General features: G+C 46.5%; 2 protein-coding genes across 11 annotated transcripts in view; one reads left to right on the top strand and one right to left on the bottom strand.

Moving 5' to 3' along the window:
• Positions 1–1,326, bottom strand: part of SFI1 (SFI1 centrin binding protein) — a 66,627-nt gene extending 65,301 nt beyond the window's left edge. For 5 of the 7 annotated variants that reach the window (XM_027863893.1, XM_027863952.1, XM_027863925.1 and 2 more), the window contains exons 1-2: positions 671–1,110; positions 72–207 (exon numbers count right to left, since the gene is read on the bottom strand). In XM_027863893.1, the coding sequence (XP_027719694.1) occupies positions 72–187 (116 nt within the window). In that variant the 5' untranslated portion in view covers positions 188–207; positions 671–1,110. Of the gene's footprint in view, positions 1–71; positions 208–670; positions 1,111–1,221 lie in introns of those variants that run through there. The other 2 variants (XM_027863907.1, XM_027863900.1) reach the window with 2 other exon arrangements.
• Positions 1,327–17,675: 16,349 nt separating this feature from the next.
• EIF4ENIF1 (eukaryotic translation initiation factor 4E nuclear import factor 1) overlaps positions 17,676–26,780 on the top strand; it is a 48,916-nt gene continuing 39,811 nt past the window's right edge. For 2 of the 4 annotated variants that reach the window (XM_027863880.1, XM_027863858.1), the window contains exons 1-2: positions 18,157–18,235; positions 19,160–19,285. In XM_027863880.1, coding sequence (XP_027719681.1) covers positions 18,218–18,235; positions 19,160–19,285 — 144 coding nt within the window. In that variant the 5' untranslated portion in view covers positions 18,157–18,217. Of the gene's footprint in view, positions 17,749–18,007; positions 18,025–18,156; positions 18,236–19,159; positions 19,286–26,780 lie in introns of those variants that run through there. The other 2 variants (XM_027863865.1, XM_027863873.1) reach the window with 2 other exon arrangements.

The raw sequence follows: 26,780 nt of genomic DNA, 5'->3' as shown, positions 1-26,780 counted from the left end.
CCACGAGTCTGAACTGAATATGATTTCGACCTAAGGTTCAATGAGCTTAACTGTCAAGGCCTTCGTCTTACCTGGCCTTGGCCTTGATCCCCAGGGTCACTTTGGTTCCTCTTGGGCCGAAATCCAAATCACCCTCCACCTTAGCATCTGCCCCCAGAGAGCTCACCACGGGGTTGGTTCGTGACATCTTTTAGCTGTGTGAGAGACCTGCAGAAAGAAAGGACAGGGGTCATCTCTGGCCTCTCCGGGCCTCTCTGGACAACACATTCTCAGGTCCCCACTGCAGAGGACACACTAGATATTGCTGATGAATTATCTTATTCTAGGCTGTTTGAAATTCCAAGCCCTTGAACGGAGGCCCGGTTAGCATTTGCTTAGACACAAATGATTGCATACACAACTAGACAAGTGATGGAAGGGGGAGCGTGGATCACTAAAAACCAACGGACATTGTTGAAAAAAGAGGAACAAGCTGATGCAACCCCACACAATTCTGCAGGGGAGGCAAAACAGCAGAGACCCTGGGAGGGAGGGGATGATTTCCAAATAAGGCCATCCTCCTCATTAACTAAACTCCCAAAGAAGGACCCCCAAGACAAGGGTTATGACCTGTGATGTCATCTCTCCCTCAGTTTCCTCCTCTGTGAAATGGGCTAATAACAGCACCTACCTGCTAGAGTGGTCTGAGCTGATCAAATGGGTGAAAATTCATGAAGTATTTTGCCACCTTTAAGGCGCTATGTAAATGTCCATCCCCTTTATTTTACAGATGGGTAAACTGAGGCACCAAACAGTGGAGTGACTCGCCCAGGGTCACACAGGTAGTTAATAAGTCCTAGAGGCAGGATCTGAACCCAGGACTCCAGCCTCCAGGCAAACTCTAAAACGCCAGGCTGCCTTTTCTGTATAGACCATCCACATAAGCTGTCATTTAAGAGGTCTACGGCAGAAGTGACTTGCCTACACGCCTACAGGGAGCACTCGCCAGGGCCTGGATTCCAACCCGTTCGGTGCCCCACCCCCGAAGCTTGCCACTCTTTTGCCAACTGGACAAACAAATCAATCGAGGTCCAGAGAGGACAAGGGACCAGCCCCGATCACCCAGCGAGCGGGGTAGACCCAGGGCGCAGGCGCCAGGCCCGCGCAGGCGCAGACGGCTCCCTCCCTAGGCGCCGATCTGAGGGTGGGGTTCTTTGATGGGGAGTCTCCCTCCTCTCCTACCCTGGGCTAGGGGTTGGGGGCTGGGGCTGAGGCCGACGCTGGGCGCGCTGTCCTCCAGCCGAAAAGACCGGGAGGGCTGCCGCTGCGGGGACGAGGTGTCTGAGGCCGGGCCTGGAGCCAGCCCTGAGGTGACGGACGCAAGGAGGGAGAGACGAGGGAGTCGCCCTGGCCCCGCGAGGACTCCAGCTCCCCTCCTCGCGCCGACTTCCCGCGCCTTCCGCAGGCTCCGCCCCCGTCGCCTTGGAGACGCGAGGACGCCCGGGAAAAGCTGAGGGGAAGTAGCGGCGGGTTACGTCTGCGCAGCCGTAGTCCCTCCGTTCCTCATCTCGCGCTCTCCCCTCCCCAGTCTTGAAGTGCCCAACTTCGCGCCGTACAAAAAAAAAAAAAAAATTATCTATACAAAAGCTGAACTATTGAAATACCCTTCTTTTACGGGCCTTCAGGGTCCTTTGTGGCTCTGAGAGGTCGGTGAGCGTGGAGTGTGACAAATACTTTCAGGCACCCCGGGGGCAGCCCCATGGGGAGGACCTTCTAACCAGAGCCCTGTAAACATAACATAGGGCCCTGCGAGGATCGGGACCAACGAGACGAGCCCAGGCAGCAGGCTAGAGCGACCCTCGCGTCCCGGAACCATAGAGATGAGCGGCTCCGGCCACGCTGGGAGCCAAGCGCCGGCTCTGCGCTCTCTGTGGTCGCGGAGGAATCTGGGCTCCTGGAGCTGGTCATTGCCTCGTGTATGCGTTTTGGAAAGCGTGCAGCAACCCCTTTGATTCTTTGGGCTCGCCGGAGAGGCACTTTGTGGAAGGTGGAAAAACTCACAAATAAGAGATTTATTAAAAAGATCTGGGTTCGAATTCTACTCAGCTACTTCCTTCCTGTGTGCCTGTGGGCAAGTCACTAACTCTCTCCGAGCCTAAATTCAGAGCAGAGAATTCAGAGGCTTCCTCCTAGGGGAAATTGAACCCTGTGGCTCCCTTATCCTCACTAATACATTTGTTCATTTAAGTTCAACAGACATTTATTAAGCATCTACTGTGTCCAGCCCTGTGCTAGACCCAGAACTGTGTTTTCCTAGGTATACGGAATTCTCAATGAAGAAACTCCCTCTGCTAATGTAGATTGGCACTTCTGCATTTCCTAGTCTTCTTGAGTTGCCTGAGAATGTTAAGGGGGGGAAATATGAAAGTCCCTGCCCTCAGGGAGCTTACATTCTACCAGGGGAAAATATGTACATATGTGAGTATATGCAAAAGAAATGGGGGTGGGGTGGGGGTGATCCTGCCATTTTAGAATATCTGGGTCTCCTTGTCTCTCCCAGGCTGGCAGTGCAGGGGCCAGTCAAGGGCTTGATCCCAATTCTGGTCAGCTCAGACTTGGGCCTGTTCTGTTTTTCCATCCTGGGGTTTGCCCCTCGGTAGACAGCATGGTGGTCCCCCTGCTCCTGGGGGCTCATATTGGTGCTGGATTTAGTAAGGACACCTGATCCACTTAGCCCACAGCAGCTGACAATTCCCAAGCTCAAGGGATCCACCTTTCTCTCAGCTGTACCCCAAAAGTTATTGGGCTGTCTTTTGTCTCTTTTTTGAAGCCCCTGCATTCAGCACTGTGCCTGGCGTGGTAGGTGCTTAATAAATTGATCACAAAAATATTATAACAGCTCTACTCATGGAGCTGTCCTTAGGGGAACCGCTAAACAAATTGTGGTATAGGAATGCGGTGGACTGTTGTTGGACCATAAGAAATGATGAAATGGATGATTTCAGAAGCTGGGAAGACCTTTTTCTTTTTACTTTTTAAAAAAATTTATTTACCATTATATTTTTCTTTTTTCAAAATTAATTTATTTTGAGCTTTTGAGTTTTTAATTTTTCTCCCCCTCCCTCCCCAAGACGGTGTGCAATCTGATATAGGCAATAGTAGTATATTTTTCCCCAGTTACATGTAAAAACAATTATTAATATTTGTTTTTTAAAACTTTGAATTCCAAATTCTCTCGCTTCCTTCCTCCCTCTGTACCCCACCCCCATTGAGAAGGCAAGCAATTCTATATAGGTTATACATGTGTAGTCATGCAAAACACTTGCATAATAGTCATGTTGTGAAAAAAACACAAACCAAAAAAAAAAAAAACCAACCTTCAAGAAAAATAAAGAAAGTTTAAAAAGTCTGCTTCAATCAGTATTCAGACACCATCAGTTCCTTCTCTGGCAATGGAGAGCATTTTTCATCATCACGCTTTCAGAGTTGTCTTGGATCATTGTATTGCTGAGAACGGCTAAGTCATTCACTGCTGATCATCTCACAATATTGCTGTTACTTTGCACACAGTACATTTCACTTTGCATCATCAGCCCATGCAAGTCATCATTTCTTATAGCACAATAGTATTCCATCATAATCACATACCACAATTTGTTCAGCCATTCCCCAATTGATGGGCACCCCTTCAATTTCCGTTTCTTTGCCACCAGAAAAGAACTGCTATAAATATTTTTGTACATATAGGTCCTTTTCCTTTTTTTTTTTAATCTCTTTTGGGATACAGACCTAGTAGTGGTAGTGCTAGGTCAAAGGGTATGTATGGTTTTGTAGCCCTTTGGGCATAGTTCCAAATTGCTCTATAGAATGGTTGAATCAGTTCACAACTCTACCAACAGTGCATTAATGTCGCATTTTTCCCACATCCCCTCCAACATTTGTCATTTACCTTTTCTGTCCTATTAGCCATTCTAATAGGTATAAGGTAGTACTTCAGAATTATTTTAATTTGTATCTCTCCAATCAATACTGGGTTAGAGCATTTTTTTTTCACATGGCTATAGAAAGCTTTGATTACTTCATCTGAAAATTGTTCATATCTTTTAATCATTTATCAATCAAGGAATGGCTCTTACTTTTATAAATTTGACTCAGTTCTCTATATGTTTGAGAAATGAGGCCTTTCTCTGAGAAATTTGCTTCAAAATTTTTTTCACAGTTATTATTGCTACCTGTATTTCCCTTCAGCCTATTTCCTTCCTCACCCCACCCCATTTATTCTATTCTCTCTCTCCTTTCACTCTGTCACTCCTCAAAAGTGTTTTGCTTCTGACTACTCCCTCCCCCAATTTGTCCTCCCCTCTATCAACCCCCCTCTTTCTCTTATCTTCTTGCCGTCCTACTTTCCTGTAGGGTAAGATAGAGTTCTATACCCAATTGAGTGTATATGTTATTCACTCTTTGAGCCAATTCTGATGTGAGTAAGGGCACTCACTCCCCCTCACCTCCCCCTTCTTCCCCTCCACTATAAAAGCTTTTCCTTGCCTCTTTTATGTGAGATAATTTACCCCATTTTACCTTTCCCTTTCTCCTAGTACATTTCTCTCTCACCTCTTAATTTTATTTTTAGATATCATCCCTTCATATTCAACTCACACCTGTGCCCTCTGTCTATATATACTCCTTCTATCTGTCCTAATAATGAGAAAATTCTTAAGAGTAACAGGTATCTTCCCATGTAAGAATATAAACAGTTTAGCCTTGTTAAATCCCTTATGATTTCCCTTTCTTGTTTACCTTTTTATGCTTCTTTTGAGTCTTGTATTTGAAAGTCAAATGTTCTATTCAGCTCTGGTTTTTTCATCAAGACTTCTTGATGGGACATGTTATCTTCTTCAGGGACAAGTTTGCATAATTACATGCTTTTCAGGCTTTGTTTCTTTGTTGCTTTTTTTTCCATTCATCTTTTCAGTTATTGGTTTCATTTAATTCTCTATACATCAGTTCATGTCCTCATGTTTCTCTTAAAACTTCATATACTTCATAATTTCCTAAGGTATAATAATAATTCCATTATATTTATGTAAAATAGTTTGGTTAGCTATTCTAAAAACAATTACATCTATTTTATTTCCACTTCTTTGCTATAATAAAAATTGTGACTATGTGTAAAAAAAAATGCTTGATGGGAGAGGAACCAAGACGAAGGAGTAAAAACAGTGACTTGTTTAAGCTCTCCCCCAAACCCCTCCAAATACCTGTAAAAATTGGTTCTAAACAAATTTTAGAGCTACAGAACCCACAAAAAGACAGAGTGAAACAAATTTCCAGCCCAAGATAACCTGGATGGTTGATGGGAATGGTGTGTTTTGCCAGGCTGGGAGAGGAGCACAGTTTAGTGTGGGTCACACAGGCAAAGATGGCACCCTAGGAAACTTGGAGCAGTCCTTAGGGGACTGAATCAGTGGCAGCTGTGGCAGTTTCCAGACTTCTCAACCCACAAACACCAAAGACAGTTTAGAAGGTCAGTGGGAAAGGTCTATCCGACATGGGTGGAAGAGGAGCCCAGTTCAGCCCTGGCCCTGGCACAGCCACAGGGCTACCATAGCAGCTGCTTCCAGAGCTCTCAGCCCACAGACAGTGGCACGATCGAGCAGCTGATGAGAGGGGGACTGCAGGGATCTCTTTGCTGGTGCTGAGGCAGAACTCTGTTGCTTTGCCTGTGCTTGGATCCGGGTCACAGTTCTGGGTGGTGGTCCTGGGGAGAAGAGGAGCGCTGGCATGGTAGAGCTTGTGGTAGCGGTGGAGAGGGAATCCTCCTCACAGTTCCAAGGCAGAAAAGAGTGCTTGTGGTCACTCACAGACCACAGTACAGGCCAGGAAAGGAGTCAACACCTCGCCCTTGATCATACCACCTCGGAAGACCTGAAAATTTACAGGTCCCTAGAAGTATCTCTGAAAGCAGCTGCACAAAACCCCTGAAGCTTGGGACAGTGCACCCTCCACACTGGAAGCAGACCCCTACCTTAACAAAGAGTTTAAAGCTCAAGTAATTGGCTAGGATCATGAGCAAACATCGCAAAAAGAATCAGACCACAGAATCTTACTTTGGTGACAAAGAAGATCAAAACATATAACCAGAAGAAGACAACAAAGTCAAAGCTCCTACAGCCAAAGCCTCCGAGAAAAATATGAATTGGCCCCAGGCCATGGAAGAGCTCAAAAAAGGTTTTGAAAATCAATTAAGAGAAGTAAAGGAAAAATTGGGAAGAGAAATGAGAGTGATGCAAGAAAATCATGAAAAATTAGTCAACAACTTGCTAAAGGAGACCCAAAAAATACTGAAGAAAATAACACCTTAAAAAATAGCCTAACCCAAGTGGCAAAAGATGTCCAAAAAGCCAATGAGGAGAAAAATGCCTTAAAAAGCAGAATTGTCCAGATGGAAAAGGAGGTCCAAAAGCTCACTGAAGAAGATAATTCCTTGAATAAAAGCAAAACCAGAAAAGAGCAAAAGAACATTCAAAAGGGAACACGTATTCATAGCAGGAGTGGTACTATCCAACTAAATTAAATATATACTTATATATACTTTTCCCAGCCCATTTCTTGACTTTTAACCGTTTCTTAAAGTAGGGCTCTGCTTTCAGTGTGGAGGGTGTACTGTCCCAAGCTTCAGGGGATTTCTGTGACTGTTTTCAGAGATACTTCTAGGGACCTCTAAATTATCAGTTCTTCCAAGGTGGTGTGATCAAAGGCAAGATGTTTATTTCTCCTTTCCTGGCCTGTGCTCTGGTCTGTGAATGACCACAAGCACTCTTTTCTGCCCTGGAATTGTGAGGAGGGCTCCCGCAACCCTGTGGCCATAAGCTCCAGGGTGCTGGTGCTCCTCCTCACCCTGGGACTGCCACCCAGGACCTGGATCCGAGTATGGGCAAAGCAACAGAGTTCTGCCTCAGTGCTAGCAAAGAGACCCCCATCATCTCCTTCTAATCAGCCATTCGACCTCTTTATCATCCGTGGGCTAGAGTTGCTGCCGCTACTGGTTCAGTGGCTCCCAAGGCTTGCTCCTTATCTTCTGGGGCCAGTGCTGGGCTGCTCTGGGTGATCTGCACTGGACCGCAATCCACTCTCATCCAGGTGTGACAGACCTTTCCCAGTGACTTTCTAAGTTGTCTTGGGCTGGAAAATTATTTCACCCTGTCCTTTTATGGGTTTTGCTGATCCAGGAATTGTTTTATGGCATTATTTAAAGGTGTTCAGAGGGGTTTGGGGGAGCAGGCACGTCACTGCCTTTTCTCTGCCATCTTGGCTCAGCTCTGCCAACCCCTCCCCCCTGCCGTCGCCTCCACAAGATTTTTGTGAACTCACGTAGAACATAGGGAGTACACAGAACCAGGTGAACAATTTATACAAACAATTACAACATTATAGAGGAAAACAACTTGTAAAGACTTTAGAATTCTGTTCAACACAATGATAAAACATACCACTCACTTCCTGATGGAGAGGGGTAACGAACTCAAGATGCAGAAAGACACAGCCAACATGTGAATTTGTTTTGCCGAACTATGCATGTATTTGTTAATTTTAATTTTTAAAATTATTTTTCAGAGTTTTTGTCTTAATTATCTGGGCGGAGGGAAGTAGGAGGGACAGATGAGTGAAAGTTAACAAAATAAATGGAGTGGGAGCACCTTATGAGTTGCATTTTGACTCCCCACTGCCCATTGGAGCACTATGGGCCCAAGGCAGCAGTGGCAGCCTGGGCAGGGAGGGCTGAATGCTGGAGATCAGCAATGGAAGACCTTAGGCCAGTCACTGGACCTCAGTTTCCTTACCTGTAATGTGAGGATATTAGACCAAGTAGCCTCAGAACTTCCTTCCAGCTCCAGATGAATGACTTTATGATCCTGGTGGGGCAGAAACCACCTCCTTCCCCCTCCATGGCCGATACTCAAAGTCACCATTCTCGGTTTCAGGCCAGCACATGGAAGTTTTGGGGGATGGCTTGCTTCTTGCTAGGTGATCCAATACTGAAAGGACATTTTGTTCCTTGGACATCCCTTCCACATATACCGGGTGTGGCAGACAAGAGAAGGGGAGACAGGGGGAGAGATAAAAAGAAAAGGAGAGATAGAGAAAGGGAGAGGGAGACAAAAATAATGGAAGAGAGAGAGAGAAGAGAAGGGGAGTGAGGGAGAGACATAAAAAAGCGAGGGAAAAATAGAAAAAAGAGGGAGGAAGAAGAGGAGGGGGGAGATATAAAAAAAGGAGAAAGAAAAGAGAGACAGGGAAGAAGGGAGAGAGGAAGACAGAGAAGGAAGGGGAGGGGTACAGAGGCAGAGGCTGAGGAGTTTGCAAAGACATGATCAGACACAGATGCACATAGAGGGTCAGAGACCATGGGAAAGACCATTTCTGCCCCCACTGCCAAAGCAAAAAGGCCTTTTCCCTTGTCCTAACAGGCTCCACCATTTCTTTCACTGAAATCACAAAATAAAGCAAAACACCCAACCCAGAGCATTTCTGACAAAGGGATCAATCATCAACATTTATTAACACCTACTACATGCCGTGCCAGGCACCATGCCAAGTGCTGGTGACACGACTATGAAAAAGAGAGACTGCTCCTTGGGGCCGTGCCTGAGCTGAGCCTCAGGTGGAAGTCTGGAGTTCAGGGCCGGCCTCCAATGGGAAAGGCAGAGGCTAGGGATGAGGTGGAGGACCTAGGGCAATGGTAATGAGGATGAGCTTCCTGGGACTTGGGGAAAAGTCTCAGAATGGTGCAGCCAGGTGAGAGATGAGGAGATATCAAAAAGACATTTTCTAAAGATCCAACCAACCCAAGCTGCTCTCATCAGTCATTTCCCAAAGTGAGCAGATCCTGTCAGGAGAGAGTCATTCCTGAAGGGAGGAGTAAGGGAAAAGACTGGACTCCTCATATGGGGGTGAGGACAAGCCAAGAGGAAGAACTCCCTGTGCTTACCAGTCACTCCCAGCTGTCTACGTAGCAGTCTACATTCATTGGTTCCTCCTCTTCCCTCCCTCCTTTCTCCAGAATGGGCAGCATGTAAAACTCCCTCTCAGGGATTTCCCATTAATGGTGGAGGAGACCCAACCTGGGCAAAAATGTCAACTTCTAACACCTGGTACTGGACACGTGTCCTGTGCAGGCAAGCCTAAGCTTGTGCCTTTGGCCTCTGGATACCTCTTTTACTTTGTTTCTTTCCTCATGATAGGTGACCAGACTTTAATCCTGAGATGGCTGTTTCCAACTTGGGAGGTGACCTTGGGAACTGAAGAGTTCTGGAGTTTCGGGTCCCTCACTTGGAGCTGCCTGGAAGCAAGAGGCGTCCTGGCATTGGAGAGGCTGACCAGAGGAGAAACCCACCCTATGGCTTAGCTGGCCAAAGGCCATAGACATTGTGGGAGACTGGGCAGGGCCAAATCAAAGGGTGAGAGCTGGCTCAATAGTCCTGCAGATGGCTTTGTTTTCTTTTTGGTGCTCTAAGTCTCAGTCAATTGAGAGAGTAGAATGGTAATTATGTCATAGCTTAATGTTTAAGTTTCCTTAATGCATGTTTCTGTGGTTTTGGCATTTCCTTTGTGTGGAGAAAATAAATAGCTGTCCATAACTGATCTATATTGGACATTAAGTACCTTTCTGCCCCTTTGGAAGAAGTCCTTAAAAATGAACCAAATTTAAACTTTAAGTGATTTCCCCTGGAGCTCAAGAGTGGGAGTGTAAACCAAATAGCTTGAGAAAACAAACTTGACTCTTCTTTTTAGGGACCATGCTTCTCTAGGAACGAATCCATTTTTTTTTTGAGAGCATTTAGACCTGAGAGTTAAAGAGTTTTGTCAAGATAACTCACTGATCATAGCAGACACTTTTTTTCAACAACCCAAAACGCACTTGGACATCACCAAATGGCCAATAGAGAAATCAGATTGATTATATACTTTGCAGCCTAAGGTGGAAAATCTCTACAGTTAGTTAAAACAGGACTGTGGCTCAGACCATGAGCTCCTTATTGCAAAATTCAGACTTAAATTGAAGAATGTAGGGCAAACCATCAGACCATACAGGTCTGACCAAAATAACATCCCTTATGAATATGAAGTGGAAGCGATGACTAGATTTAAGGGATTAGATCTGGTAGACACGGTACCTGAAAAACTATGGACAGAGGTTCACAATATTGTACAGACGGCAAAAAACATTCCAAAGGAAAAAAAGAACAAGAAAGCAAAATGGTGGTCTGATGAGGTGTTACAAATAGCTGAGGAAAGAAGGAAAGCAAAGGGAAAGGAGAAAAGGAAAGCAAAGGGAAAGGAGAAAAGGAAAGCAAAGGGAAAGGAGAAAAGGAAAGATCTACCCAAATGAATGCAGAATTCCAGAGAACAGCAAGGAGAGATAAGAAGGTTTTCTTAAATATGGATTGCAAAGAAAAGAAAGCAATAGAATGGGAAAGATGAGATCTCTTCAAGAAAATTAGAGATATCAAGGGAAAGTTTCATGCCAAAATAGACATGATAAAAGACAAAAGACTTACCAGAAGCAGAAGAGATTAAGAAAAGGTGGCAAGAATACACACACACACACACACACACACACACACACACAAAGACTATTCAAGAAAGATCTTACCATCACTGATAACCACAATGGTGAGGTTACTGAGCTAGAGCCAGACATCCTAAAGAACAAAGTCAAGCGGGCCTTAGGAAGCATTGCTAATAATAAGGCTAGTGGAGGTGATGGAATTCCAGCTGGGCTATTTAAAATCCTAAAAGATGCTACTGCTAAAGTGTTGCCCTCAATTTGCCAGCAAATGTGGAAAATTCAACAGTGGCCGCTGGATTGGAAAAGGTCAGTCTACCTCCCAATTCTAAAGAAGGGCAATGCCAAGGAATGTTCAAATTACCACACAATTGCTCTCATTTCACAAAGGGAATGGGGAAGGCCATGTAGAAAATGGGATTATAGCTTGTACCTGAAGGAAGTCAGTGAAGTCAAGAGGTACAGAAGAGGAGAGAGAACTAGAGTTAGGCGATAGAGCGTCTTGTGAAAGAAACAGTAAGGAAGCAGTGTCACTGGATTGTACCTGAGTTGGGGTGCAGAGGCGTAAGGTGGGCGAAGGATAAAAAAGTACCTTTGAAGAGTTTACTGAGTAGGGGAGCAAGGTGACATGATCAGACCCGTGCTTTGGGAAAATCACTTTAGTGGTTGAATAGAAGAGAGACCTGAGGCAGGTAGACCCTGAAGCAGCTATTGCAATAGTGAGGTGATGAGGGTCTGCACTAGGGTGGGGGCAGGGTCAGGGGAGAGAAGGGGGTGAAATTGACAGATCTTGGCACCATATTGGATCTGGGGGTGAGAGATAGTGAGGAGTCCAGGATGACTCCTGGGCTGGGAGCCTGAGGGATTGGGAGGAAGGTGGTGCCCTGCACAATAATAGGGAAGGTAGAAGAGTGAGGGTTTGGGGAAAAGATAACGAGTTTGGTTTTGGACATATGGAGTTTAAGATGTCTACCGGACATCCAGTTCAAGACGTACAACAGGCACTTGGAGATGAGAGGCTGGAGGTCAGCCAAGAACTTGAGGCAGGAAAGGGAGAATAAAGAACAGGGCATAGAGACGGTGATGGCGTCCTTGGGAGGCAATGAGATCAGCCCTAGCCAGCTGGGTGTGGTCTTCAGTCTTCAGCTGCAGGATCATCCTGGTAATGGTGCTCTTCGCTTCCAAAAGAAATCATGTCTCATTGGGTAACCAGAACCAGACTCAGGGAGTCTGAAAAAACCAGGTTACTGCCAAGGCTGGAAACATCCTTTCTCCACTTTTTTGGTTGATGCCCTATGCTCAAGGAAGGAAACAGAAAACAGAGGATGGCAGTTAGAGACTCTGGGTGCCACCCAGGCAAGCACATGTTCCCCTATAGCCACTATTGTTTCTGGAGGATGAGTCGGGGAAGGAAGGGAAGGGTTGGGATGAGAAATTTCTTCCCCACCCCTTGCTGGAAGTCCAAGGGAAATCAAGCCCGGAAGATAAATTCAAAGGAGCAGGTCCAAAACAGGCAGTGATAGCCAGTTTTCTGTAATTCACAGAGTGGGTGGTTCCTCCTGACTCAAGCTCTCCATCAATGATTCTATGACTGAGTTGCTATTCATCAGCAACACAAACCCCCAATCATCAGGCACCAATCAAGAGTGGTTCTATCATCCCAGCAAGGCACACATCCAATCACAAGAGGCCAGAGGGCACGTCTAGCTCCATGGGAGGTGGCTGAACCCAGCGATCACTCTGTTACCTTCTGACAATGGAGTGCAGCAGAGATCTGCAAACAAAGTGATGTGTGTGTGTGTGTTTGTGTGTGTGTGTCCCAAAGCCTATTGGCATGGGGCTCTCTCCTTATTGGTGGAGATCAATGCATCAAGTCTGCATGAGAGGTGGGGTGGAATTGGTTAAGACCCAGAGAAAAGAGAGCTCTAGTCTTCAAGTTTTCTTTGAATCATTGAGTCTCTTCAGACTTTGGGTGCTTGCTTCTGGTTTCCAGCTTCAAGAAAGAAGATGGAGGAGGACAACCCCACTTCAGGTTATTGAAGGAAAAGACTTTGGGAAAACATGAGAGGAACCAGTAGTCTCCATCATGTTCCTGTCCCTAGCTTGCTTCTCTAGAGAATGGATTGAATAAAGGCATCATAGAGGGAATGCTCATGACTTCTTCAGGTGACCCCAAGCTGGGAGGGATGATGGCTAACTCAGTACTTGACAAACTGAGTAGTCAAAGAGACCATTACAGGCTAAAGTGCTGGGCTGGATGTACTAAGATGAAATCCAAAGGGATAAATGTAAAGTCTTATACAGGGTCTAAAAAATCAATTTCACAAGTATAGGCTAGAGAAAGCATGGTTAGAGATAACATTATGAAACCTTAGGATTTGAAGAGAATTTAAAAGTCACAGAATCTTAGATCTCAATCTGGAAGAGACCTTGGCAGTCACCTGTTCCAACCCCTTCATTATATAGATGAGGAAACAGAAGCTCAGAGAGTTGCCCAAGGTCACAAAGGTTGTAAGTGGCAAAGCAGGAATTCCAAGCCAGTTTTTCTGACTCATGTTCAGCCCCTTTCTACCTCACCCTGCTGCCTCCACCCAGGGATCTTGTCTTAACTATCTTTCTTTATTAGTAGGGAGAGTTCAATTTGGGGTATGACAAAAGAAGGCATTTCCAAAAATGATTGGGATATAAAACACAAAACCTAAAGCCCATTTTTAAAAAAGAAGTATGTATTACAATATAAAATAAATATAAATGGGATGATATAAACATAATAAACATAATATATAATAATATAAAATGGTATGTATTAAAATCTTTTTCTGTAAAATACAAAACCTATTTTTAATTGGTTTAAAGGACTGGGGAAATTTAGAGAAAGAAAAGATGAAGAGGCATGATAGCTGTCTTCAAGCACCTGAAAGGAGACTAGATGGGTTCTTTTCGACCCCAGTGGACAGAACAAGGAACAATGGGAAGGGAAGGAATATGCAATAATTAGACACCTATTATTTGCCAGGCACTGTGCTAAGCACTTCAGAAATATCACCTCATTGGATCCTCACAACAGGCCTATGAGGAAGGGGTTATTATTATCCTCATTTTACAGATAAGGAAAATGAAACAAAGGTTAAATGACTTGCCCAGGGTCACACAGAAAGTATGTGTCTGAGGCCAGATTTGAACTCACATCATCCTGACTCCAGCTCTAGAGTTCCACCTCATATGCCTCTCATGGGTAGAAGTTGCAAAGGGGTATATTCAAGCTTGATGTCAAAACAAGCTTCCTGACAGAGCCGCCCAACAGTGAAATGGGCAGCCTCAAGACGGGGATGGTTCCTCCTTATTGGGGATCTTTAAGCAGAGGCCAGGCAACTACTTCTTACTGTGGGGATTCCTTTCACATACAGGCTGCACTCAGAGGTCCCTTCCCACTCTCAGGTTCTCTGCTTTGTGGCAAACATATCTTTGCCAGGAAAGATGGTTTGACTACAGTGGAAGCTTGCTTTTAGATTACATTTGATCTCCATTCAATTCCACAATCATTCATTAAGTGCCTAGAGTGTACAGAGCCCTGTAATCCTGTCCTAAGAGGGCCAGTGGACGGAAATGTTTAGCTTGGAGATGAAGAGACTCAGGCTTCAACTATCTGAAGGTTCCCCTGGGGAAGACAGCTTCCTCCTGCTTTGCTTGGTCCAGTGGGCAGAAGGAGGTGAAAGTTCAGACTTCATTTCCATGTAAGGAAGAGCTGATCTTTTTAAGAGATGTAAATGCTTAATACTTAAAAATAAAAGATTATGAATCCGTAGACAGGTTGTTATTTTTTGACTGATTTTAATTTTTTTTCACTCATCAAACATTTATTTTTTTTCTCCCTTCCAGTTCCCATTGCTTCCCACATTGAGGGGGAAACCCCCTTGTAACAAATTAGTCAAGTAAAACAAATGCCCAAATTGGCCACATCCAGAAATGTACGTCTCCTTCTGCCCACGAGTCCCCTCTGGTAGGAGGTAGTCGGCATTCTTTTTCGTTATACTCTGGAAAGATGTTGATCATTGCATTGATCAGAATTCTTTAAATCTTTCAGAATCAATTGATTTTACACTATTGATGTTACAGTTTAAATGGTTCTCCTGGGGGCATTGAGGTGGTGCAGTGGATAGAGCTCTGGCCTTGGAGTCAGAAGACCCTGGGAAGATTTATATGAACTGATACAGAGTGGAGTGAGTAGAACCAGGAGAACCATTTGCTTTTTTTGGTGAGGCAATCGGAGTTAAGTGACTTGCCCAGGGTCACACAGCTAGTAAGTGTCAAGTGTCCAAGGTTGAATTCGAACGTAGGTCCTTCTGACTCCTCCAAGAGGACCATGATATCAGAGAGATGATGACATGACTTGCAATTGACTTTGCTTTGAGTGAGGGAGGGCTGTACAAGGTCACCAGCCTCACTTTCTCCTCCAGAGTCATCTGGGTCCAGTGGCCAGATATTCATCAGGATGACTGGGGATAGCTTAGGATGCAATGGGAGACTCGGGCCTTTTCCTAGTAGAGGTATCAATAGTTCAAAGAGTATGCACAGTTTAATAGCTTTTTCAACATAGTTTCAAATTGCTTTCCAGAGTGGCTAGACTAATCCAGGTCTACTAACAGTGCATCAGTGTGCCTGTTTTCTCCCAGCCCCTCCAGCATGTACTTTCCCTTTTTTTTAGGTGTCAATTTCACCAATCTGATAGGTGTTAGATGGAACCTCAGAGCTGCCTTAATTTGCACGCCCCTAATCATCAGCAATTGAGAGCCCCGGGGTTTTTAAGGAAGAGTTTTTAACAATTACAGCTACCTCCAAAAGTAAAGGATTGCATCATGAGGTCTTATTAGGGGTGTGATGGAACTGCTTTAACAGGCTCCAGAGAGCAGGTTGTCAAATTTTCAGTGTGAGCATTTACACCTGGGAAATTGGCACTGGATTTGTTGAGCATTTTCACTCATTTTTCCTGGAGAGTCAGTTAAAATGTTTACCAGAATATCACTGCCTGAATCCCTCTCCATGGACAATTAGATAGAGCTGGGCCTGGAGTCAGAAAGACGAGTTCAAATCCAGCCTCAGACATTTACTAGCTGTGTGGACCCGGACAAGTCACTTCACCTGTTTGTCTCAGTTTCCTCAATTGTAAAATTAGAATAATAACAGTGCTAAACTCACAATGTTGTTGTCAGGATCCAGTGAGATACTTGGAAAACTTGTATAGTAGGTGCTACATAAATCCTTTATTCACTTCTCTCTTTCCCTTTCCCTCATCAATGGAATGATCCAAACAGAGGGAGGTTATGTTATAGGGAGGATGCATGCTTTAGACAGGAGTTGAAGAGGACCTGGGTTCAAATCCAGCCACTGATAGTGATGCTGCATGACCTTGGGCAAATCATTTAGACTCCATGGGCCTTGGCCCAAGGGGTCCCTTCCAGCTCAGTGACCCTTAACATCCCTTCCAAGCCTAAGATTCGAAGGTCAATTGCCCACAGTAGGTGTTTACTGACCCTTAAATGAACGCATGATGAATCTCTCTCTGCTCCTTCCCTCCATTATTTCCTATTTATCCCCTATATAGCTTGCTGTGTAGATGATTATTTGCATGCTGTTGTTTTCCTCTGTCCCCACTGGATTGCAAGCTCCTTGAGGGCAGGGACTGTCATTTGCCTCTTTGTATCCCCAGCTCCTGGCATCCAGGAGGTGCTTAATAAATGTTGATTGAATTGAATTGTGGAAGGGTAGGAAGTTTGGGATTCTCCTCTCCCAGAGGGCCCGAGCTGTTCCTTTTCCTAGCACCTGGCACACAGTAGGCGTTTAATAAACGCTTGCGGAAGGAGTAACAGTCCCTACCCTACCCTAAGACTAGGAGGTGCTAAAGCCCAAGCCCAGGCGCCTAATAAATGGTGACTTGACGGCTTTCCACCCATTTCTGACCCTAACTCAAATACATTTCTGTTAATGCCTTTGGGCCTCAGTTGCCCAGTCTGTAAAATGAGGGAGCTGGACTGGATTCAGTGAGATTGAATTAAGTAGGTATTAGGCGCCTGCTGTAAGCACGGGGAGGGGGGGGCGTAGGGAGAGGGGAGCGAGGTAGGAGAGCCGTTCAAAAGCCCGGGGAGGTTCGGCTCCGACTTCAGGGATCCGGCTCCTCCCCCGTCCCCCGTCCCCCCGTCCCCCCTCCCCCGTCCCAATCAGGCGCCAGTCCCCGGGCGCTTGCACAAGCAGACGCAAGGACTGACGCCCGGCAGCGCGCGCCACGAGGCCGTGCGCGCGCCCAAGGCCCGGCCTAAGATGGGGGGGCCGTCCCGCCGCGCGCGCCCGGCCCTGGGGCCTGCCCTCTTCGAACGCCTGAGGGGCCATAGCCCCCTGTACCATTCCCTTTCCAAACATAGCTGGACGGGCTCCTTCACCTCCCACTTGCGATTCCTCCTTTTGAAGTCTGCCCCGCTGGGGATGGGCAGCCAGCCAAAGAGCACGAGTTCTCCCTCTCAAGACTACCCTTTTCTCATTTTATTTTGAAAGACTCGCATTTTCCACTCAGGCACCTCCGAGGACACCTCCTGTCCGGGGGGGGGGGGGGGGGCCAGCCGTGGTGGCGCAGGCGCAGAGGGCGGTGCGTGGCGGGAGTTATTAGAGGGGCGGGGAAAAGGGGCGGAGTGAAGGCCCCAGTTACGGCGGCCGAGGGGAGACAGATCCAGAGCGCAGAAAAAGAAACAAGCGAAGCGAGTTGGCGCTGGGGGTCGGGGGGGGGGGGGGGGGGGGAGGGACCGGGCTCGAAGGGCGTCTGGGGGAGGGGCAGCCGGGCTCGAGGGCGAGCGCGCGCGCGGGGCTGCGCGAGGCGGCGCCTGCGGCTGCGGCTGCGCGGGGGCCCACGGCAGGCTCGAGGCGGCCCTCGCTCCCCTGACCTCCCTGCGCACGCGCCGTCGCGCTCACGCTCGCTCGGGGCGCGAGGCGCAGCCAGGCGGGCAGGAGAGCGAGCGGGCGGGCGGGCCGGGAGCAGCCGCGGGGCTGGGCCGGGGCCGAAGCCGAGCAGGGCCGGACGAGCACAGGGCGGCAGCACGGCGGCGGTGACGGTGGCGGCGGCGCCGGGGCCGGGGCCGGGGCCTGGGCCGAGCCCGGCCCGAGGCGCTGCTGAGGGGCTCCTCTCGTCGTCCCTGCCCGCCTCCCTCTTCCGCACGGTGAGTGCGCGGCCCGGCCCCCGGGAGGAGGAGCCTCCGGGCCGGGCCGGCCCGGCGTCCGCCTCTGCCCGGGAGAAGGGGGGTCTTCGGGGCACGACCTGACCCCTGGAACCTTTGCGCGCAGGCGTCCTCTCCAGCCTCGGGAGGGCTGACTCTCTGGGGGCGACTCCGGGGAGGGGCCGCGGGGGCAGACCGAGTGTCCTCCTCCGGCCACGGGGCGGGGGCGGGGCCCTGTCGGGGTGGGCAGAGGGCTTACCCACTGCTCTCCTTCCCTAGGTAGGCCTCTTGCTGGCAGTGAGGGCGGGGTCGCTTCGGGGGCCCGAGGAGGGGAAGCCCTGGCTTTCCAGCTCCTGAAGTGCTGGGCTTGGGGGGGCGGGACAGGAGGCGCGGGGGGCCGGTGCATGTGTCCGAGCTGAGGTCTGCAGGGAGGCCGGAATTACCCCGAAGCTGGAGGAGCTTTTCTCCTGGGATGCTTTCCAGCTCCATGGTGAGCCCGGTTAGGAGAAAGTGAGGCTTTTTCGGGGGGAGGTAGAGGCAGCAGCAGGAGTCCCCTGTCCACTTGCCTCACACTGGCAGGTCTGAATTCTTTTGGACAGCCAGGGGTCATGCAGGAGTGGAGGCCAGACCCTTCAGTGATACACAAACTGGTAGGGGCAAGAGGCATCGGGAGGGCCTTCCGGTGTGAGTGTGGGGGGGGGGAAAGTTTTGAGGGGGGGTTCCCCTTGTTTCCCCCAGAAAGGGGGGGGGGGGGGGGGGGGCGGAATCCAGTAGGGAACTCAAACCCTTCAGAGGCTTAGACATATCTCTTCCCTAAGAAAAAGAAGCCTAGGTTTTCTTCTCTTCCAGGTTGGGGGTAGGGATTTCTTTGCTCAGGAGGAGGGCCTACCCAATCCATGTCTAAGGACTAAAGTCTGGGAACAGATTCCTTTCACAAATAATGAGGGGGCAATTGGTGCCCTGACATCTGCTTTGAAAACATAGCTCTTATTAAAACTGGGATATAGAGTTAGAACTAGTTTTGGTTTTGTGCTGATTTGGGGAAAGTTTTCTCTTAAGTTTACCACCTTTTTCTTCTCCATGGAACTCCCCTACCACTCCTCTGTGGCAATGACTAATCTTTTGGTTGCTTTGTGCTGACTGCTGTAGGGCTCTGTACTAAGTGAGCTAAGTACCTGTTTCTGCTGTCCTTTCCCTCTTTGTACTAAATTCTCCTAACCTTTAAGATAAGGGGTATTCATCTCTGTTCCAAGTTTGTTCTGCATTCTGAAAATAGCTGTTGTATGAGCCTTTTTTTCCCTCTCAAGTTAGCTCTTAGGAGGGAAGGAACACTTTAGAGAAACAAAAGCTACTGAAATGGACTTCTCAAGCCCACTTAGAGTGAGCAATAAACCTGTGCTGGCTTTCTTTTCAGGTGCATAGAGTTAAGGATCCACAAATAGCCATGGATAGAAGAGGTGTGGGAGAGACTGAAAATGGTGAAGCCTTCCTTGACCTGAAGAAGCTCCCAGCATCAAAATCCCCACATCGTTACACAAAAGTAGGCTTTGCTCCTAATAGTTTCCTTTACAGGTTGGAGGAAAGTGACAGATGTACCCAATTGAAAAAGACCACTTAGCACCTAGTATTCATCTCAAATATATATTGTAAATGGTTTTATATATCAGGTGACGTTTTTCAACTGTGCAGCTAGTTAAGAGAATTCATGCCTGTTTTAGACCTGAGCAGTTTACAGCTGAAGGGGATCTTCTCCAGTCCTGTGTGAGTCCTGACAGACAGATGCATACTATTTATTGGCAGTGCTTTGTAAATTCTATAAATATTCTCTAACTAGCGTGTTGTTGGTTCAGATAATCATGTAAGGACTAAGTCCTTGATGTTTGACAAAATCTGAGTGTCTTGTGTGGTAGGAGTGTTTTCTTAGGAGATGACATCCTTCCTGAAAGGAATGCTGTCTAGTGTGCTTGTCCAGATTAATTAGGTGTCAGAGGTTTACTCTTTTTTTTCTTTTCCTTGTTTTTCCTTGCATTCAAAATTAGGCACAGGAAACATTTTTAAAAAATTTTGTGATTGTTACACAAAGTGTTACAAATGGGCACAGGAAATGTTTAAAAATTTTTTTGTGATGGTTACAGGTGAAAGATCTTGTAGTACATTTATAATTCTTACCTTGATCCTTTCCATTTTTCCCAGGGCAAAAGCTTTGCTTTCTGACTTTCCTACTATAAGTGTAAAGGGGTGGGGAGGGCCTGCCCAGGTGGGTTTAAGGAGGTTGACAGGACTCTTGGTGAGAATATCTGGAGTGCTTTAACACAGTTCATATTTTTGCGTTGTTGGAAGAAATTCTTTTCTCAAATACGTGGTCTTTCCCCAGATTAGACCTGAGGTTAAGGGATCTGTTGTGAAGTGGTTGAGGTCCAAGTGAGGACGAATGTGAAGGGCCAGAGCAGCACCAGCTGCTGGTGAGCAGCTCATGGCCAGGTCTCCTCTGTGGCTGCTAATGCTATTCCTTGAGCATGGGTTTCCCCCTGCTTTCGGCCTCTCGCTCACCATACCCACTCTTATGTTAAAAAGTTAGCATACAAGTAGTGTTACTCTATATACCCTTTGTTTTTTGTTTGTGGTGGTTTTTTGTTGTTGTTGTTGTTTTATATTCCTGGAAACCGGACCAACAAAACCTTTTGTTCTGAAGTGGGCAGTCTTTGTTATTTAGCAGGTTGTTTTGATAAAGACAAGGGAGATGCAGCTGGGTGGCAGAGTGGATCGAGGGGAGCGCTGAGCCTCAAGTCAGCAGGACCTGAGTTCAAATCCTGCCTCAGGCATTTACTAGCTGCATGACCCTGGGCAAGTCACTTAACCCCTGTTGCTTCCCCCCCCCCCCCCGCCCAAAAAAAAAAGTATAAATGCAAATGAGTAGTTGAACACGAATGGCAGATGTGATTTTTCTAGTAGATCATGGTCTTGGCTGAATTTTCCCTCTTGTGAGCTTGTTGATTTGATAGGTACCCATTTGGGTAGCTTTGAAAATGCCTTTCTGATGGCTTCGTATTTTAGTTTATCATCCATAGACGTATTAGTGTTAGTCATGTTTGAAAAGCTTATTATACACTGGGAGGAGGTGGCTTTTTTACATATGCAAACATTTGTGCACAGGAAAGTGGTTTTGAAGCACTTTGGTATTAGATGGGAGTAACAGTTGGGACTGCTCTCGCAGCACTTCAGGGCTTGAAAGCGCTTGGCTAGCCCTGTGTACTTCACAAGGTCGTTTTCAGAGAGGCCATCAGTGAGTTGATTGCTTCCTCGTAGAGGAGGTATTGGAGCAGAGGCTGGGGGTCACTGCTCTGTCACAATTTCAGAGCCTTTCACGTCAGCTGCCTCCCAGCTGTGAATTTCAGGTCTGGCTAGAAGGTGATTGTGCCACATTTCAGAAGCATCGTTCAGATCTTTTTTGAGTGGGCACAGTTGTTTTACTAAAATGTGGCCATGGGAAATAAAACAGTAAGATTCACAATCCGTTTATCTTCCTGACCCTGCCTATCCCTCATCATTGAGTCATTGAATGTTGGTTTTCTCTGAAGTGTGTCCTTAGAGCACTGGGTTTTTAGAGACCACAGAAGTAGGTTCCCATCCTGCCTGACGCTACCTGTGGGACCGTGAACAAGTCACTTCTTCTGGACCTCAGTTTCCCTTTATATAAATAACCAGGAAGTGGGAATTGGTCATCTGAGGTCCTTTGCCGTTCTGAATCCTATGATTCTTGAGTTTGTGAGTGTGTCTCAATTATCAGAGCATTAACTTTGATTTAAAACAATTTAGCTTGGATCTCCAAAACTGGCTTCAGGAGTCTGTTATCCTTGTGTGTAAGAGATCCTTAGACTGTACCTTAATCTGACTACATCTGGAAAGTACAGAGGTTTTTAACTATCGACATGTAGTGTGAGGTTGGTAAGCCTGTCCTGATTTAGCTGGGGCAGTATCAGTGGACTGTATTATGAGATCTGAGCTATCGAGGTATCCTTCAGCATCAGCTCCTTGGTATATGCAAGTGGTTCTGAAAAAAATAGCATCACAGACTCTTTCTGAGTCAGATGACGTCAAAGGTAATTCCTTTTCGTTTCCTTAGGCACTCCTTCCCCCACATACCAGGTGTTTCTACGGGAAAGCGTCAGATAGTAAGTCTAACGATGTCAGTGGTGGGTAAGTAGTATATTGTTACGGGGGGAGGGGTGAGATGTGTGTGGTATTAAAAGCAAGAGAAATGACTGTCTGAAGGGAACAGGCTTGTGCTGCCGGGCTTGGCTGTTCCTTCCCTTGGTTATGGGAATCAAGTATTTCAGTGTCACAGGCTTTAGTTCACGCTTGACTTTTCCTCCCGTGATGGACGAAGGGCAGCACGCTAGTGTTCTGGTCCATGGAGGTAGTGGAGAAGGAGCTGGGCTTGGAAGCAGGAGGATGGATTCAGATCCTGCCTCTTCTTAGGCATGTGGTCCTGGTCAGCTCCCCAGTCCTTCTTCCTTCCCAAGTTGGAGAGGCCTTGTTTCAGAGGTGGAGGGAGCGTGCCAGCTAAATTACGTCGAATACAAAAGTTTGCACTTGAATGCTTGAAGTCAAGATTTTCCCCTATTGGATACATGAAATAGAATTTTGCCAAGAACTAAGTGGAAAGGCTGATGTGCATAATTAAAATTCAGATGCTGAGGCTCCACTGAGGTGACTCAACCATCTTTGTGTCTTAGATACTGGTCTGCTTGCCTTTTGTTAACCTGTGGATTGTTGGAAGTCTTGGTGGAGGTGACCTGACTATGAGAAATTAAGAGTATTTTCTCCTTGGACAGATGTTAAAGAGTTATCTTGGGCTTTTTTGGGGGGGGGGGGCAAAACAGGCACTTTGGTTTTTGTTTTTGTTTTTGTTTTTTGGTGAGGCAATTGAGGTTAAGTGACTTGCCCAGAGTCACACAGCTAGGAAGTATTATGTGACTGAGGCTGGATTTGAACTCAGGTCCTCCTGACTCCAGGGCCAGTACTGTATCCACTGCGCCACCTAGCTGCCCATAAATATATTTTTAAAATATGTTCCCAAACATCCTTTTGTTTTAGGGACTTGAGATGATCTAGGTCAGGCCCTTCACTTGAAAGAAACTCCTGGCCAGGAGGTAGCCCAACGTAAAGTCAGCATCTTTGGGAACAGAGCTGCTCTCTCTCTGACTTTGTCCTGTAGCAGCCTACCTGTCACCTTCACAGTTAATTGTTGGGAGGCAGAGTCTTATGTCCATGGGCTGCATTCTCTGGAGGGTCTGTCTCTGTCTTTTTTGGTCATTTCTGCTTGTTAGTGCCTCTGGAAATGGCAGGCTCTTACAAGTTTTTTTTTAGTGTCTGGCTAGGAGCTGGAGCTGGAAAAGGTTCATAGGAGACCTTCCAGGCAGAAAGGGCTCTGGAGGCCATCAGAAGTATAGTGACTTGCCCAAGATCGAACAGAGAATGGAGAGGAGGCTTGAACCCAGGCCCTCTGGGACTCCAAATCCAGAGCTTCCCAGGGTAATGGAGGAGTTGAAAGTGGATTTTCATAGTTTGACTTAAGAAATGGAAATTTGATTGAGGCCCTTGTGTTTATTCAAAAAAGGACGTGAATTATTGATGAATCTGAATTTACCCTACTGTTTGTTGTCCATTGACTTGGAGATGATGTGAGCTGCCTTTTTTAGCCATGGTATTAGGTGAGCTGATCAAAAGCCACCCCCAAATTTGGCCTCTCCCCCAGCTCTGTAGCGCGCTGACGCATTCGGGTCCGAGTTTAAGTCTGCTTTCCAGTGGGCCATTCTATGCTGGCAATGCCTCTCCTTTCCTTGGAAAGAGAGGTGGAGGGAGTATTGCTCTGTGAGTGGGGTGTGGAGGTCTAGGGCTCGAGCAAACACTTGGGGTGATGGGGGAAGCTTGCTAGCCAAAGTGGTGTGTTTATTCTCGTTCTGTGCCTTCCATTTTCCTTTGGGGCATAGGCAGCTCTCGTGTTTTTATTTTTGTTTTTGTTTTTCTATGAGAAGTGGGTATTGCCCATTTTCTGTAAAGAACAATTCTTGTTCAGCATGACCTGAATGCACGTCCATGGCTTACTGTATTCGAGGCACTGTGGTGGGCCCTGTCCTCAAGGAAGCCCCGTTTCTGACAGTAACTTCGTACATATAACCTAGTGTGAATGGAAGGGAATCCCAGAGTGGAGACACTGAGGGTTTGGGGAGGAAATGATGGCTCTAGAAAGGCGGGGTTTGGGGAAACTTACATAGGTAGAGATAGGGGGTCCCAGAGCTGGGAGATGGAGGGGCCTGCCTTAGGAACAAAAGCAGGTAGAGGCTGCTGTAGCTGGGTGTTAGATACAATGAAACTTCCACTAATAGAAGATACGTTCTAGTGACGTACGTGGCCAGAAACTAATGAAAATATTAGGTGTGCTAGAAAGAAGGGCGCACGCATCGTGGAGTCCCCGGGTAGAGGGCAGGGGCCTCTGGGACTCGGTGGGGAGTAGATGGAGAATCCTGGAAGAGGGGAGGGGCCTGCTTCACATCCTGTCTGTTTTTAGGAAAGGCCAAGCGATGAGCAGCAGGCCCCCTCCCTCTAGCAGCCCCCTAAGTAACAGACCATAAATGAAGCCGGCTCTCCCCACCCCCATCCCCCCAGCCAGACCCAGCTAGATCTCACGTGATTCCTGGGTTCCCCTCACCTAATTGCTTTACCTAGGCTAGTATGGTGACTGGACTGAGGATTTCATTGGTATGAGCAACTCCCTATAATAATAGCAGCAACAATAATAACGAACATGTATAGAATATCTTAAGATTTGCAAAATGCTTTGCAGTTATCTCATTTGGGATGGTTATGGAGGTAGCAGAAGGTGACACAACAAACCTGGGTGATAGGGGGTATTTTCATCATTTTACAGGTGACGAGACTGGTAGGGTAAGTGACTTGCCCAGGGTCACGTGGCTAGTGAGTGGAGGCAGAATTTGAACCCAGTTTTCCTGATTCTAGACCCAGGGCTCTGTGCCATCCCCTAGTGGCCAGGAATGATGTAAGTAGGTGCCTCTGCTTGCTGGGCTCTCCCAGTGAGAACACTGGAACCCCGATCTCCTTGATCCTCGGGGTACCTCCCTCCCTTCTCCACGTGCTACCTTCTCTCTGGGGAAGAACCGTCCAGAGAAGATGGGCGAGTGTGTCCAGGCCTAAAATCGGTAAGTGAAAACAATTGATTTCAGCTTTTTCCCTCTTTGTCTTTAAATTTTGTGATGCTAGTTTTTATGTCACCTTCATTCTCAAATACATCATTCCCATTCCTTCTGCCCACGTAACTGTCCCTTTGAACAAAAACAAGGGAGGTAGGGAAGGCAGTTCATCGAAACTGACCAACACATGGACAAGTTGGGTGTGCGCTGTCCACCCCACCCCCCCATGGCTCCCACCTCTGCCAGGAAGGGATGGGTGCCTTCTTGTGTCTTTATCGTCAAATTTGCTTTTTATCAATTTATTTATTTATTTATTTTGTGAGGCGTGTGTAGTAATGTAAAACACTTCCATGGGAGTCATGTTGTGAAAAGCTAAGTATATTTCCCTTCATTCTATCCTGATGCCCCATTTATTCTATTCTTTCTTTTGACCCTGTTCCTCCTTAGAAGTGTTTGCTTCTGATTACCCCCTCCCCCAATCTGCCCTCCCCCTATCATCTCCCTGCTCTTTTGTCCCTTTCCCCCCCTATTTTCCTGTAGGTTAAGATAGATTTACATACCCAATTGAGTGTGTATGTTATTCCCTCCTTAATCCAGATTCGATGAGAATAAGATTCCCTCATTCCCTCTCACCTTCCCCCATTTCCCCTCCACTGTAAAAGCCTTTTCTTGTCTGTTTTATGTGAGATAATTTACCCCATTCTACCTCTCCCTTTCTCCTTCTCTCAGTATAATCCTCTCTCACCCCTTAATTTTATTCTCCAGATATCACCCCTTCATCTTCAACTCACCCTGTGCCCTCTATCTTTGTATCTATCTATATATCTATATGCACATATATATATATATATAAAATTTTTTTCCCTTCAACTACTCTAATACTGACAAAGGACTTGTGAGTTAGAAATATCATCTTTCCCTGCAGGAATGTAAACAGTTCAACCTTAATAAGTCTCTTATGATTTCTCTTTCCTATTTACCTCTTCATGTTTCACTTGAGTCTTGTATTTGAAAGTCAGATTTTCTATTCAGCTCTGGTCTTTTCATCAAGAATGCTTGAAAGTTCTCTATTTCACTGAATGTCCATTTTTCCCCCTGAAGGATTGTACTCAGTTTTGCTGGGTAGGTGATTCTGGGTTGTAATCCTATCTCTTATGCCCTCCAGAATATTGTATTTCAAGCCCCACAGTCCCTTAATGTAGAAGCAGCTAGATCTTGTGTTATCCTGATCGTGTTTCCACAATACTTGAATTGTTTTCTTCTGGCTGCCTGCAATATTTTCTCCTTGACCTGGGAACTCTGGAATTTGGCTACAATATTCCTAGGAGTTTTCCTTTGGGGATCTCTTTCAGGAGGTGATAGGTGAATTCTTTCAGTTTCTATTTTGCCCTCTGGTTCTAAAATATCAGGGCAGTTTTCCTGGATAATTTCTTGAAAGAGGATATCTAGGCTCTTTCTTTGATCATGGCTTTCAGATAGTCCAATAATTTTTAAATTCTCTCTCCTGGATCTATTTTCCAGGTCAGTTGTTTTTCCAATGAGATATTTAACATTGTTTTCTATTTTTTCATTCTTTTGTATTTGTTTTATAGTGTCTTGATTTCTCATAAAGTCATTAACTTCTGATTGCTCATTCTAATTTTTGAGGAAGTATTTTCTTCAGTAAGCTTTTGGACTTCCTTTTGCATTTGGCCAATTTTGCTTTTTAGGGCATTCTTCTCCTCATTGGCTTTTTGGATCTCTTTTGCCATTTGGGTTAGGCTATTTTTTAAGGTGTTATTTTCTTCGGTGTTTTTTTGGGTCTCCTTTAGCAAGCTGTTGACT

Source organism: Vombatus ursinus, unplaced genomic scaffold (assembly GCF_900497805.2).
Source record: "Vombatus ursinus unplaced genomic scaffold, bare-nosed wombat genome assembly UNPS02001287.1, whole genome shotgun sequence".
Classification (NCBI taxonomy): Eukaryota; Metazoa; Chordata; class Mammalia; order Diprotodontia; family Vombatidae; genus Vombatus; species Vombatus ursinus.
This window is presented reverse-complemented; position numbering and strand designations above follow the sequence as displayed.